Source organism: Vombatus ursinus, unplaced genomic scaffold, assembly GCF_900497805.2.
Source record: "Vombatus ursinus unplaced genomic scaffold, bare-nosed wombat genome assembly UNPS02014935.1, whole genome shotgun sequence".
In the NCBI taxonomy this organism is placed as follows: Eukaryota; Metazoa; Chordata; class Mammalia; order Diprotodontia; family Vombatidae; genus Vombatus; species Vombatus ursinus.
In genome coordinates this window covers 261,271-277,158 of record NW_020954713.1, presented here as the reverse complement: position 1 = coordinate 277,158, position 15,888 = coordinate 261,271, and the positions used below count along the sequence as shown (strand labels likewise).

The 15,888-nt window shown below is 44.3% G+C and overlaps 1 protein-coding gene across 1 annotated transcript in view; it reads right to left on the bottom strand.

The window, feature by feature from the left end:
* CCL25 (C-C motif chemokine ligand 25) overlaps positions 1–14,591 on the bottom strand; it is a 26,160-nt gene extending 11,569 nt beyond the window's left edge. The window contains exons 1-3 of the mRNA XM_027844105.1: positions 14,531–14,591; positions 5,935–6,052; positions 4,337–4,476 (exon numbers count right to left, since the gene is read on the bottom strand). Coding sequence (XP_027699906.1) covers positions 4,337–4,476; positions 5,935–6,052; positions 14,531–14,591 — 319 coding nt within the window. The remainder of the gene's footprint in view (positions 1–4,336; positions 4,477–5,934; positions 6,053–14,530) is intronic.
* Positions 14,592–15,888: the final 1,297 nt, after the last annotated feature.

The window sequence follows — 15,888 nt, the reverse complement described above, 5'->3', positions numbered from 1 at the left end:
TCTCTGTCTCTCTCTGTCTCTGTCTCTCTCTTCTCTCTGTCTCTCCCTCTCTCTCTGTCTCTATGTCTCTCTCTTTCTCTGTCTCTCTCTCTCCCTCTCCCTCTCTCTCTCTCCCTCTCTCTCTCTCTCTCCCCCTCATTTTTTTTCATGGTCCAGACCCGTGATCTCACATGCTTGAGGGACTTCCACTACCAATGACTAGTCATCATGACAGACTAAATTAAGACCTGGCCTAGGAGTTAGGACAGTCTGGGTCAAGGTCATCCATCAGTACTGAAAAGTCAGGAAGACCTGGGTTCACAACCTGGCTCAGACACTTCCTCCCTCACTGTAGGACCCTGAGCACATCACTTAACCTCTCCAGTCTCAGTTTCTCCATCTATAAAACAAGGAGGTTGGACTAGATGACCTCTAAGCTCCCTTATGGCTTTAGATCCGTGACCTGTGACTTTAAAGCGTTATAAAAACCTCAGCCATCTCAGTATGTGGGGACAAGGACTCCTTTGCCTCATCTGTAAAATCAGGAGGTTGGTCTTGATGGCCCCTAGGGTCCTTTCCAGATCTAAATCCACAGTCTTATGATCATATGACATACTGGCTGAGACTCAACCCCCCTAGTCAAGTGACTCGAGGTGCCCCAGGCAAGGGCTGAACCCTGCACGATCAGCTGTCATCTCTACTCATTCCTTCTCTTCACAATTCAGTACGGTAACCCACTGTCGCCTGAAAAAAGACCGAAGCGCAGTCACTAAGAAAGAACCCTCCTTCCTGAAGACCCTAAAGGCAGAGATCAAGGCTTGGCGATATGTTGACTCTCCCCTTGTTCCAAAAATAAGGCCTTGCACACAGTGGCTGGTTGGCTGAATGTTTGTTCAATGAATATATGAATGAATGGATGACTAAGCACCAATTCCCCTTCCCCTCAAGAAAACAAGCCAAGCAGGGGTTAAACCGAAGGCCTAACAGCTCTGACCCCCCCTTAGCCCCCAGTGAAGACAAGGAATAGCTGTGACACTCTAGTCATTCTAGCATCTCTGTAAGTCTCTAGCATCTCTATAAGTTGGTGGTCTGTCTATCCATCTGTCTCCCATTATGTTCCCTGGGCAGGGAGCCAGGAAGAAGAAATCCAGTTGGGAACATGAAAAGGCCCAGAGGATTAAAGGTCAGTGGAGACTTGTCTATGGAATCCTAGGGGAAGAAAAGCACCCTAACAAGCCAGCCTGGACAAAAAAATGCCCCAAGCTTGCATGGCCTGGACAGGTCTAGGGTGCCATTCATTCAAATAACGCACCCATATAATCACATCCTTCCTCTGCTCCTAATTGTTCTATCATCACAATCACTACCATTTACACACACTTTAAAGTTTGCAAAGTACTTTGCAAATATTCTATCCTCACAAGATCCCTGGGATGTCAATGCCACGATTATCCCCATTTTACAGTTAAGGAAACTGAAGCAGACTTCGGTTAAGTGACTTGTCCAGGGTCACACAGCCAGATTTGAATTAAGCTCTTCCTAACCCCAGGCCCACCGCTCTAACCACTGAGACACCTAGCTTCCCATGGTCTGGAGGAAATCCAAATTCCTTAGCTTGCTGTTCATTCAAGGCCCTCTAAGCTCCTGCCCTAACCTTGATCTGTGTTATACCCTACCGTTCAGGCCAAGCTGCATGCCTCACCAACCCCTGAAATACGTACCATACTCTTTGGCCCCCTGGCCTTTGCTAATGTCATTCTTTGAGACAGGAATGCCTACCCCTTCCTTTTTTGGCTGACTGATGTCCTATATATCCTTCAAGGATCATAAAGCTGGAAAGGGAATCCGGAGAGAGGAATAAGTATTTATTAATGTGCCTACTGTGTGCCATATGCTAAGAGCTTTATAAAATTTCATTTGATCCTCACAACAATACTGGCAGGTAGATGCTATTATGATCCCCATTTTACAGTTGAGGAAACTGAGGCAAGCACAGGTTAAGTGACTTGCTCAGGGTCATGAAGCTAATAAGTATCCTAGGCTAAATTCGAAGCCAGGTCTTCCCGACTCCAGGTCCAGTGCTCTACCCACTGAGCCACCAGACACCTCTAGGCAGTTCCTTCCTGAGGAAGGGACCTCAGAGGTCATCTAATCCACCCTCTCATCAATCAATCAAAAAAATTTAATAAGCACCTACTATGTGTCAGGCACTATGCTAAGCTCATTTGATAGCTGAGGGAACTGAGGTCCACAAAGATGAAATGATTCGCTCAAGGAGATTTGAACCCAGATCTCCTGACTTGGAGTCCAATGCCCCTCTCCCTTCCAGCAAAAAGGCCCATGTCTAGAAAAACTCTTTGTCCAACAAAGTCCTTGTAAATGAACCCGGAGCGAGTGTTGACTCTGCCCTTGCACACACCTATTTCACCATTTTGCCCAGGGCTCCATGTATTCCCCTGGCATTTTGTGATTTCCTCTTGGCTACTTTTCTTCCTGAAGCTGATGAGTGGGAGCAGAGGTCTCTTGGCTCCCTGCCTGGGAAAGCTTCCTTCATCTATCCTCCTCCTCTCCACCCCAGTAGTTGCTACATGTACTCCCAAAGCCCGCTTCTACTTTTGGCCAAAAACTGGGAAGGCAGTTGTATCTGGCCAAAAGTAGAAGTGTGAGATGGATTTTCAGGACCTAACTCCTCCAGGAAGCCCTCTGGGACTAAGAGGCCACATTTTCCTGTTCTCCCTTGGTGCCATGGGATTTAGAAATGGAAGGCCCATGTCACCACCTCCAGATGTCTCCTCTGATTTTCCACCCCATCTGCCAGGCAGAATTGGTCTTTCCTTCATCCAGCCTCTTAGCAGGCTGTACTCTTTTGCAGTGATCATGTCCTAATTTTCATCATGTATATGTTTTATCAGGTCCACTAGACTATGAACCCTGTAACTCTGCACACATCAGGTTGTTCATAAATGGAGTTGTCTTCTATTTAGCTGTCAAATTGATCTGATCATGTCACAGGCAACACCTCCCCCCCCAAAAAATTCCAGTGGCTCCCTATTACTTCCCGAATCAAATATAAAGTCCTCTATCTGGCTTTTAAAACCCCTTATAACCTGGACCTATCCTACCTCTCCAGTCTTCTTACACCTTGACCCCTGTATCTTTGTGCTACACTGGCTTCCTTCAAGTCTCATTTTAAAATCATACCTTCTGCACAAAGCCTCTCCCATTTCCCCTTAATTCTACTGCTCTCCCTTTGTTGATTATTTCTTATTTGTCCTGTACAAACCTTTTCTGTACATAATTGTTTGCTTGTTGACTCACTCATTAAATTGTGGGCTCCTTGAGAACAGGATACTGTCTTTTGCCTTTCTTTGTATCCGCAAAACAATGCTTGGCACACAGTAGGCACTTAATAAATGCTTTCTTTACTTGACTTAATAAATGTTTGTTGAATGAATGAGGGAAAGAGGAAGGAAGAAGGAAGGAAGGAAGGAAGGGAGAGAGGGAGGAAGGAAAGAAGGACAAAGTAAATATATAATCCTTCCACCCTGCTGCCCCAGCCCCTGTGATCGTAGCTAAGTAATCCAGGACTCTCAAGAGAGATGATAGGGAAAAAACTAAAACTAAAGCCAAAGTAAATGCTCATTGGTTGGGGAATGACTAAGCAAACTATGGTACATGAACATAATTTAATATTACTACGTCATAAGAAATAATGAGTATGAAAAATCCAGAGAAGCATGGGAAGACGTATGACCTAATGCAGAGTAAAGTAAGCAAAACCAGGAAAATAGGGCAACAATATAAATGGAAAGGGAAAAAAATGAAACTCAGTACTATGAAATTATAATGACTAAGGTTGGCCATGGGGTGGGGGGAAGTTAAGAAATTATACATTGATTCCCTGTTCTCAGGAATGGGGTACAATGATTGAAGAATAAATGTTCTTTTGTTAAAAGGGTTAGGAAGAGGGGAGAGGAACATATTTGGAAATAAAGGGGATGTGTCAGTCACTAAGCATTTCTTAATGTGCCTCTGTGTAAGGCAAAAGCAGAGTGCTTGCCTTCAAGGAGCACACAGTCTAATGGAATATAAAAACAATAGATGTCAATAAATTAAGAGGTAAATTTTTAAAAATTTAAACATGGTAGCAGCTAGGTGGCGCAATGGACAGAGCACCAGTCCTGGAGTCAGAAGGATCTGAGTTCAAATTTGACCTTAGACACTTACTAGTTATGTGACCCTGGGCAAGTCACTTAACCCCAATAGCCTAAAAAAAAAAAAAATTAAACATGAATCTGAATAGAAAAAAATAGGCTACACACTTCTCTTCCTAGACCCTATGGCGTTTCTCACCCACCTCCACGGTCCTTCTTGATGTCCTCTCTGAGCTTCCAGTAGACCCGGTGGGCTCTGCTTTGCAGCTCTCTGATCTTATCCTTAACCCATTTGTCATCAGGGTTGCCACAAATGATATTGCTCTTCCTCCGAAACTCAAAGCTGAAATGAGATGAGTCACTAGTTAGCACGGGAGGGCCTAGGGATGGGGACCAGGGGTATGGAACCAGATCACTTGAAGTCTGGAGTTTGAGAGGCAAGGGGATGAAGGGGATGGAGGGGCTGGGGTCCTAGAGACACGAGGGACAGGTGCTGGAAATAGGGACTCTGGGGATCAGTAGGCAAGGGAGTAGAGACTTAGAGTACCAGCATCTGGGAAAAAGGGTACTGTGGACTTGGAGTCAAAGACACACAATGACCAAAGGGTTAAGGACTTGAAGATTTGAGGAACCAGCAAGACCAGGGATTAGAATCAGAAAAATTGGATGCTGAAAGTCTGGAAGACAATAAGAATAAGGCCTGGGAGTCTGGAGACTGAGAGATTTGAGGCCAAAAGGAGCAGAATTCAAGGAATTAGGGGCTGGGACTAGGAAGTCTGAGGACTTGGAAGTCTGGTGTTCAAGGAATAGGAAAGCAAAAGTGGGGGGAGGGGGCATGGCAGAGTGTCAAGGAGTTGCATGTCAAGAGACTTAGAGGACCAGTAAATGGCACTTGAATGTCTAGGAGGAGGGGTCCAGCACATCAAGTGATCAAAATTGTAGGTGGGATTGTGGGGGAGGGGCTCTGATTGAGGAGAATAAGCCCATTACCCTTCCAGAGAGGGGTCTAGCCCCTGGGAAGGAACCAGGGAGGAAAAGGGCTCTTCTGAGTCTAGGATAACAGTGGGCATGGTGGGGAATGGAAGGAAGCCTTCCTACAGCATTGAAATAAGCTAAAGTTTCTTCTTCTTGTCAGTCCATCCCTCCCTACCCCAAGAAGAAAAATAAATATATAAGAAGGTCTGGGTATTAAATGAGTGGACTACAGAACTATGAGTTCTGATCAATCAATCAATCACTAAGCATTAAGCATGGGCACTGTGCTAAGTACTCAGGACAAAAAGAAAGGCAGAAACTGCCCCTGCCCTCAAGGACCTTCTAGTCTAATAGGGCAGGGGAGGGGCCTACACGTCCATCTATAAGTATACTCCAATGCAGAGGTGGCTTTACCCAGCCTTGGACTATGGGAGAAGGAGGGCCAATTTCATCAGCCCATGGCTCTCTCCCCCTACTTTGGCTGGCTGGTCTATGCCTCAGTTACTTACTGTTACTCCTCCAATATGGCCCAACCTACTAGGAGCCTTAGTCTCTGGCCCTTCCCCAGGCCCTTGGATTGTACTGGAACAGACACAAGCCTAGGCAGCCTTATGCCCATGGCTGGACTTTTCTCCTCTCTTGCCTACTCCAAATCCCTCTGTGCTATCCTAGAACTGGGTGGGCAGGTTTAGAGTCATAGAATCAATCCAAGGGAGAAGAGATTTTAGAGATCACTGATTCCATTCCCAGTGTTAGACAGGTGAGGAAAAAGGCCCAGAGAAAGGAAGGGAATTTCCTAAGGTCATACAATCAATAGGACACTCACATGACAGCTCGCAGATTGCAGCTCCCATTCACCTCTTGGATCCTGTATTGCCTGATAAGCCGTAAGAAGGCAGGTTTCCTGTGCTTGGTATATTTCAAACAGCAGTCTTCATAGGTGCCTATGGGCAACGTGGCCCCCCCCAAGGACCATTGGTTAGAACCATGGAATCAGTGAGTCCAAACTAGAAGAAATAGCTAGTTGCATGCATTCATTTTACAGATGGGGAAACTGAGTCCCTGAGGAGGAAAGGGACTTGCCCAGGCTCACATAGTTAGTGGAAATGGAATGAAAACCCAGGCCTCCTGACTTCCAGGTCAGGACTTCTGACTGTCATTTCCTAGAAGGCAGGGGAACAAAAGATTTAGAGGCAGAAGGTACAAGATACCATCGGTCCAACAAACCTCCTTTTGCTAATGAGGAAATGAGATTCAGGGAGGGGAAGGGACTTGGGCAAAGTCACACAGGAGTCAGGAACAAAAGCTAGGATCATAGGATCTCAGGGAGTACAAAGGTATCCAGGCTTTAGGGCCTATCTGGTTCAACCTGTAATGGATCAACTATATTATTCCCAATGAATAACCATCCAATCCTCAGTTGAAGACCTCCAGTGAAGGGAAACTCACTACCTCTTGAGGCAGTCCATTGCCATTCCTTTTCCGAGCATCTCTAATGATTAGGAAATCTTTTTTTCCTTTATAATAACTATAATTTATATAGCTATCTAAAGATTATAAAGCTTTTCCATACATCCTCATTGAGCATCATAACAAAGTGAAATCGGGATGACATTTTTAACCTCTATTTTACGTGTGAAGAAACTGAGGCTCAGCCATGACTATACAGGTTTTTGAAACAGGATTTGAACCCATGTCTTCCTAACTCCAAGTTCAGCATTCCATACACTACAATTCACTATTTCTGTAGGAACTCAGAATTGCTTCTGCAACTTCTACCTGTTATGCCTTGTTTTGCTCCCTGGGGCCAAGCAAAACAAAGCTAAACCCTCTTCCCTATGAGAGCCTTTACAATGTTTGATAACAGAGTCAACATGGTGCAGTGAATAGAGTAGAGATGGACTCTTGGAGTCATAATTTACTATCTTGGAGTACAGAATTTACTAACTATGTGACCATGATTAAGTCACTTTTACCCTCTCTGACCTACAGTTTCCTCACCTCTAAAATGAGGAGCTTTGACTCAATAGTGTCTAAGGTCTCTTATTGGGTCTAACTCTATGATCCTAACAACGTCCCCATTGTGAGGCAGCATGGTGTAGTGGGTAGAGCTCCTGAAGATTCAACTTGGAATGCACTTACTCACTATGTGTGCCTGTACAAGTCAACCTCTCTGGATCTGTTTCCTCAATTGCCAAATAAAGCACTTAGACTTAGTACCTATTAAGTTCTTTCCAGCTCTAAATCTATAACTCTCTGATTGCTCCTCTCCCAAGTCTTCTCTTTTTCAGATTAAATCACTACATTCTTCACCCGTCCTTTATATGGGATGATCTCAAAGTCCTACACTATCCTGGTCACTATTCTCTGGACACTCCCCACTTTATCTAGGTCCTTTCTAAAATGGTCTCCAAGTACTGAAGGCAGCTCTCTAGATGAGGAATCACCAGGACAGAGGGACTAACACCCTGTGCTCATTCTGGACATACTCGTTTCTTAATACAACCAACAAATACAAATCAAACAAAATTGCATTGACTTTTTAGGATGCCATGTCCCACTGCTGACTCACATTGAGCTTGGAACCCACTAGAATCCCTGGATCTTTTTTTATGTCTTTATTTATTTGTTTGTTTGTTTGTTTTTAGTTTTCAACATGTATTTCTATAGGATTGTGAGTTTTAAATTTTCTCCCCCTCCCTCTGCTTCCCCCCCAAGACAGCATACAATCTGATATAGGCTATACATATACAAGTATATTAAACATATTTCCACATTAGTCATGCAGTAAAGAAGAAGAATTAGAACCAAAGGGAAAAACCATGAGGAAAGAAGAAACAAAAAAAAGAGAGAGAGAAAATGATGTACTTTGATATGTAGTCAGACTCCATATTTCTTTCTCTGGATGTGGATAGCATTTTCCATCATGAGTCTTTTGGAATTGTCTTAGACCTGGATCTTTTTTTTTTTTTTAAGGAAAACTACTATCTAGCCATGCCTTGACCATGTGGGATTGATTTTTTTAACCCATGTGTAAGACTTTAAATATATCCTTATTAAATTATTAAATTTGGTCTATTGTTCTAGATTGTAAAAGAGCTTTACATATCCTGTTATCCAGTGTGGGAGCTAGTCATCCTAACTTTGTGTAATCTGCAAACTGATAAATACACCAACTTTGCCATTATCCAAATCGCAGATAAAATGTTAAATAGTGTAGGGCCAAGCCCTTCAAAAAATGTAAGATTAATCTGGCATAACCTGTGCTTGACGAAGCCACATAGGCTCTTTGTGAGCCCAGCTTCCTTTTCTAGATGTTCTCCAACTCTCCCTTTAATAATTCTATGGAGAATTTTACCAAAAAATCAAAGTCTCCACCCCCCACTCTCTTCTTTTCTTCTTGAGAGGGAGAATGTCATAGTAGAAATCCTGCCACTTTTTACTGAATACCTGGGTGACCTAGTACAAATGAGTTGTTATTGTTATTATTACTATTATCTTTTTGGACAATAAGGGTATCTGCCCTCTATTATGTTTTGAGGCAATCAGGATTAAGTGACTTGCCCAGGGTCACACAGCTAGTAAGTGTCTAAAGACAGATTTGAACTCAGGTTCTCCTGACTCCAGGACCAATGCTCCATCTACTGTGCCACCTAGCTGCCTCTCTGTACTCTCTCGTGTCCCTTCTCCAGGACCTTTCAAAGGTCACTGACAATAGCTCAACAATCTTTTCTGCCAATCTTTTCAGTCCACTGACCCAGATGATATGAACTCATCAAGGGCAGTGGATGGAGCATAGGTCTTTAAGGCCTAGAAATATGTCTCTGTTTTAGTCTGCCGGTCGGTCAAATGAGGAGTTGGAAAAGGTAATCACACTTCCAGGATGTCAGAGTGGGGAACAGATGGAGGACACCTCAAATCCAGCCCCAAACCTGTGATCTCGCTGTGATTTCAGACCAGGTCTCCTCCTTTTAAGCCCATTGCTATGTTCATTTCATCACATCTTCTCCACTCCCTAATGCTGCCCCTCCGTGACTATCCCTCTCAAGAGAGACCATAGGAAAGTGACCCAAGTTAGAGTCAGTCTTTGCTGCCCATGTTCAGTGCACTGGGAACCTGGTAAACATGGGGAGCTGGGGGTCAGAGAGGAAGGAAGGGATAAAGCTCATGCCCCCAAGGAACTGGAACAGAGAAGGCTGCCCAGTGATACCAGGGGTCAACTTTGCCTCTTCTTTAGGGCATAAGATCAGGAGGAAACCTGAAATTCTTTCAAAGAATTAGAATACTGGGAATACTGACTTACAAATGAGGAAGTTTGTTCATTAAAAAAAAATAAACAAAATTAAAAAAATAAATAAATGAGGAAGCTAGAAACCAGGAAGGGAGAGGGCCTCAATGAGCATCATACAAACAGTAAGTGACTGAGGCAGTATCTGAAGCCAGGTCTAATTTTTCCACTCTACCCCACTGTCTTCTTTTGAATTAACTCCTTGGTTACAAGCCTCCCCAAAGCTCCCTACTACTACTCCTTTCCCCTAGCTCTGATTTCCATCTGCACTATGAGGGCAGCTAGATAGTCCAGTACTTATAACCCTGACCCTAAAGTCAGGAAAAGCTGAATTCAAATCCTGCTTCAGACACTAGCTGTGTAACGTTGGGCAAGTTACTTAACTTCTGTCTGCCTCAGTTTCCTCATCTGTAAAATGAGGGCGGGGAGCAGGTTTAAACTCTATAGCCTCAAAGGGCCCTGCTAGGTTGAAATCTATAATCCTCTAACCCAAATGGGTTAAGAGTGAGTGGTAGATACTTGGTTTTTGAGCCAGGACACAAGGAAGGTCAGGGTCAAGACCCCCTCATTCCTACAGCCCTGCCTTCTGGACCTGTCTTTGGACCTAGGGGAGTGGAAGTGTAGGTAAGAATGAAGAGGTTGTCCCCAAACCACCATCTCCTGCTACTAATAATGGGATGGGGGGGGTAGGGAGAGGGACCGCCCAGCAGCAGCTTTTTCAGCTCTTTGTAGGAAAAGGCATGAAACTCAGATAAGCTGCCAACCAGGGGCGAGGCAGGGGGTTGTTTGGTGGGGTGGCAGTTGAGTGAAGAGCAAGAATTTCCTTCAGGAGGCCCAAATCAAGCCCCTCCTGCTCCTCTGTAAAACCAGGACACTTGGCCTCTAGGAAAGAACCCTGGTTTAGAGTCAGAAAACCTGAGTTCTAATCCCAGCTCTGTCATTGTCAAGACACATACATCCCAGCCTCAGTTTCCTCATCTATAAAATGAAAAAGTTGGACTAAGGGACATGTAGGGTCTCTTCCAGGTGTGGTATTCTGGTCTATGTCCTATGTTCTAAGGTCATAAGTCATAAGATCATGCCACAGTAGATAGGGTTTGGGGCCCAGAGTCAGGAAGACCTAAGTTCAAATTTAGCCTCAGACACTTACTACCTGTGTGACCCTGGGCAAGTCACTTAACCTCTGGCTGCCTCAGTTTCTTCAACTGTAATATGGGAATAATAATAGCACCTACCTCACAACAATCTGCCCATTGATACCAGGGGTCAACTTTGCCTCTTCTTTAGGGCATAAGATCAGGAGGAAACCTGAAATTCTTTCAAAGAATTAGAATACTGGGAATACTGACTTACAAATGAGGAAGTTTGTTCATTAAAAAAAATAAACAAAATTTAAAAAATAAATAAATGAGGAAGCTAGAAACCAGGAAGGGAGAGGGCCTCAATGAGCATCATACAAATAGTGACTGAGGCAGTATCTGAAGCCAGGTCCAGTTTTTCCACTCTACCCCACTGTCTTCTTTTGAATTAGATTTGAATTGTTGTGAGGATCAAATGAGACAATATATGTAAAGCACTTTGCTGACTTTAAAGCACCATATGGATGCTAGCTATTATTATCTAAAACTTAAAGAGACCATTTAGTTCAAGGGTTCTTGGCTTTGGGTCCACAGATGCCAGATATTTAGGAGAACTTGCATGGGGGGAAATAAGATCCTTATTTTCAGTAACCACTAACAAATTTAACATTCTCTTCAATTGTGTAAAAGCAGGATTCTGAGAAGGGCTTCACCAGACCTCCAAAGGGTCTATGAGAACCTCTGAACTAGTCTAACTAGCCTGTTTTACAGGTGAAGAAATTGAGACCCAGAGATAGAAGGTGAGACTGGTAATTAGTTTGAGAGACAGGATTTGAACCCAGGGGCCTCTGATTCCAGAACTCATAGTCTTTCACTCTATACAAAACTACCTCTTTCATGATCCCAAGTATTGGCAACTACTTTTTCCCCTGTGTATGAATCTGGCCTCCCTATCAGACTGAATTCCTGGAGGACTGAGACTCCACCAGCCTTATGACCTCTGAGAGGAAAGCCTATAAATATTCTATAACAATTGTAATGAACTCTAGTCTCCACTCCAAGACAATGAGGAATATTTTGGGTTCAGAGACTATCCCCTCCTCCCTTCAGGAGGATCAAAGGTATTGAAAGTTATTCTCTGGGCCTTTCCTCCTATAATCAGCAACTCCGCTGGGTTGATAAGGCTTGAAGCGAGGGAGAATGGAGGACACTGGGCCTGATAAGAAGTCCCTGTCCCTACCCCGATCAAAGGCCGAGGGAGAAAGCAGCCAAGGATCCAGGAACTCCTCAGCCCTGTCCCCTAAACCAGAGCTTTCCTGTCCTATGTGAAGGTTCTGGGATCCCATGTGTAAAATGGAAGTTCAATCCCTGGCTTTCCCTAGGGTTATGGCTCTGAGGAAATATAACAAGAGGGAATTAGGTTAGCAGCTTCCTTCTGAGCTCCACTGGTCACTCCTCCTCCTGCCTCTCAGGACTTCATTGGATCATGGGAGCTGGGCCCAGAGAAGTTAAAGGGACTTGCCTAAGGCAAGCCATAGAATGTCAAAGCTGGGACGGACCTAGTCTGAACACCACCACCTCAAGTTTTACAGATGAGGAAACTGAGGTCCAGAGAGAGACTTTGCCTCAATTCATATAATTGGTAAGTAGCAGAGCTTGGATTCAAAATTTTACTCTTCTGATTCCAAATCCAGAACTCTCACCCACAAGGCAGTTTCTCAATGACCACTGCTTATATCTTAGCACTGGATTTCACACTTTTCTTTTAGTCTCCCTACTACAGTATCAATTCCCCCAAGGGCCGAGAATCACTGAGTTACAGACGAATAGCTGGTAAAAACTGGAAGGGACATTAGAAATCAGCTAATAGTGTTGGATTTAAAGTTGGAAAGTTCAGTAACAGCCACACTGTGCAATGGCTGACTTTGATAGACTTGGCTTTTCTCAGCAGTGCAAGGATCTAAGACGACTCCAAAAGACTCACGACAGAAAACACTATCCACATCCAGGGAAAGAACTATGGAGTCCGAATGCAGATGGAAGCATACTATTTCCTCTCCTTTTCTTTTGTTGTTTTGTTTTATTGCTTCAATCTCGCAGTTCTTCCCATTAGCTGGAATTGTTGTTTACATCATGACTAATGGGAAAATATGCTTAATATGAATGTGTAAGTAGAGCCTGTATCAGATTGCATGCCATCTTGGAGAAGGAAAGGGAAGAAAATCTAAAACTGAAGAACTTATAGACGTGAATGTTGAAAACTAAAAAATAAATTAATTATGTAAAAAAAATAAAGTTGGAATGTTATAATCCAACTACCCTGTTTTACAGATAAAGAAACTGAGGGTTAAGATGATCCACTCAAGGTCACAGAGGTAGTAAATATTATAGCTAAGATTTGAAGTTGGATCGTCTGGCTCCAAGTCCTATCCAATTCATTTGAATAAACATTTATTAATCATTGACTCTGTGCCCCACATTGTGTTAGATGTTAGGGTTACAAGGATTAAAGCATTGACTATGTGCCCAGTAATGTGCTAGTTGCTAGGGAAACAAAGATCAAAGCATGGGCTATATACATGGAGCTGTGCCAGATACTAGTGATATAAAAATTTAAAAAAAATAGTTCTGGCCCTTGAGAAGCTTATATTCTACCGGGAACACATGGAAAATTGAATATAAAATATATACAGCACTATCCACTCCACATTCCTGCTTCTCTAGCCCCTCATTTTACAGATGGGGAAATAGATGGAGAAAGGATTGGCTTTGTTTTTCCCCAATGGGGGAAGATAGACAAAATAAACATCAGTTAAGAGAAAAGTTACATTAAAAAAAAAAAGAGAAAAGGTTTGCCCAAAGCTATACCCCAAGTCAGGGAGGAGCTGAGACTAGAACTCAGGTCTCCCAACTTGAGGGGCAGTGTGGTACAATAGAAAGTCCCCCCCTCCCCCAGTTTTGGAGTCAGAGAGGCTGGGTTCAAAGCCTGCTTCTCTCATTTAGCAGCAGAGTGACTTTGGATAAGTCCCTTAACTACTCCATGTCTCTGCTTCCTCACCTTCAAAATGAAGGCACTGGACTAAATGGCCATTTCTTGGCTACTCCTTCACAACATCCCCTCATCCTTTTGTTTGCCTCAAAGCCCATAGTCCATTTATTTGAAGAAAATCAAGAGGGGATGAAAGTCTTTTGAGGCTGTAGAATGGGGTGGGGGAGAGAAGGGAAGGGGAGAGATTGAGAGGCATCCCCCAGTGAACAGATTGTACCTGATAACCTGAGGTGGTACAGAGTCCAAAGCTGTGAGGTAATTAGGGTGGGGTGAAAATGGGAAGAGGCTTCCAAGGGGAGGTGGCTGAGCTTTGATCAGCTAGGCAGGAGAAAAGCAGAGGAAAGGAGCAGAGGCAAAGGGATAAAGAGAGTGCAACCAGGATTCAGCTGGGGGAAGATGCAAAGAGGCTTGACATGGGGGGGGGGGGGGGGGGGGGGGCGGAGCTTGCAGCCGAGTGGAGAGGTCCAAAAGTGTATGGCAGTCTTTCTCACTGGAGGTCTTCAGACTGAGTCTTAATGACTTCTTGTCATCCTAAGTGCTATATAAATATCAGCAATTTTTATGTTTTTGGTTTTTTTTTTTTGGTTCGTGGGATCATAGATCTTGAGGTGGAAGGCACCTGAAAGGCCATTAAGTCTAACCCCCTCACTTAACAGATGAGAAAACTGAGGCACAGAGAGGTTAAATGGCTGGCCCAGGGGGAGAGTAAGTGTCTGAGGCGGGATGTGAACCCAGGTCGTCCTGATGTCAAGTCCAGTGCCCTTATCCGATATACCATACTGCATCTGTCATTGGTGAGGGAGGGGACGGTAATCCTATGTGATACAAGAGGAACTAGATGCCCTTTGAGTTCTTCCTCTCCTAATTCTAACATTTGGTGACCATCAGGTGTGGTGAGGACACACTAAATTAATAGCCAAGATGGATTCATATAGACTCTGGTGTCCTGAGAAAAGGTGGCAGGGAGGTAGATTCCCCAGCTTCCTGACCGTGTGGGGATGGGTACCTTGACTGCTGACAGCATGGATCAGTGCCACCAGAAGGCAGGTTAGCAGGTGGAGATTCATTCTGATGGCTCCCTGGAGAAGGAGTCACAATCCTGCACATAGAGAAGAGAGAAAGAGGCAGTAAGGTTGAATCCTGGAGACCCAAATCCTGGAAGTCCTCCTGGGTTCTAGAGTCTTGCTAGAGAAATGAAAGTGGGTGCCCCTGCTCTATATCCCTGATTACTTACCCCCCCCCACCTCAACACTTACTCAGTTTGGGGTTTTGTGCTTACATGGGCATGCAACAGAAACTCCTAGACAGTCAAGGATTTATCCTTGAGATACCAGGATTCAGAGCTAGAAGAAATCATAAAAACAATCTCATCCAACCATCTCATTTTTACTGACGAGGGAAACCCAAGGCTCAAGAAGGAGGAAAAGATTTGCCCAAGCCACATAGCTAGTAAGTTACAGTCAGCATTTGAACCCAGGTTTTCTAACCCCAAATTCAGTGGTTTTTCCCACTATGCCACATTGTCTCTTCTAGCACTCGAGTTTTGTGTGGCCACTGCACTCACCAAGTGCTCTAAGCTCTCCCAGACCTTGTAACCCTCTATGATCTCTACCTGCTGCACCAGGAGTCTGGAAGTGGCTGGTACTGTTGGAGGCTTCCTCCTTATAAGCAGGGCCTCCCTCCAGCCCTCCCCTGCTTCCCACCCACCATGGACTCTGTTCTAACAGGCCCCAGCAAACAAAGGCCCTCCCCTCAACAGTTCACCTTCTTCTCTTCCAAGAAAAGGCAAGTTTTGAAGGAAAGAGACTTTGTACAAGCCACCTGTAAACCTGTGTACCTACAGCTGCATGCTACAGCCATGCCACGGGGAGTACGGAGGTGTGAGTGGCCTAGAAGGACAAAACCACCTGCTTTTCATTGGCCTCTGGACCCCCCCACCCACCCCGACAAGAAGAAGGAACTCTCCCCCCTCCCTTTCTCAATCAGAACAAGGGCCTCACAGAATTGCAGACAGTCAGAGCTGGGAAGGCCCTTAGACCACAGAGTGTCAGAGCCGGGAGGGCCCTTAGAACATAGGATGTCAGGCTTGAGAGGGTCCTTAGGACACAGAATATCAGAGCTGGGAGGGCCCTTAGAACATAGAAAATTCTAATAATAGATTATTATTCTCTGGTATTTATGTAGCCCTTTAAGGTTTGCAAAGTGCTTTATGTACACATACTTGCTTGGCACAATGAATGCCAGCTAGGGAGGCCATTAGAACACAGAATGTCATCAACAACGTAACAAACATCAAGCAATCATGTAAATGATCCAATGAGATAATAGAATCTTGGATTTAGAGAAGGAAGCAGTCTCTGAGTC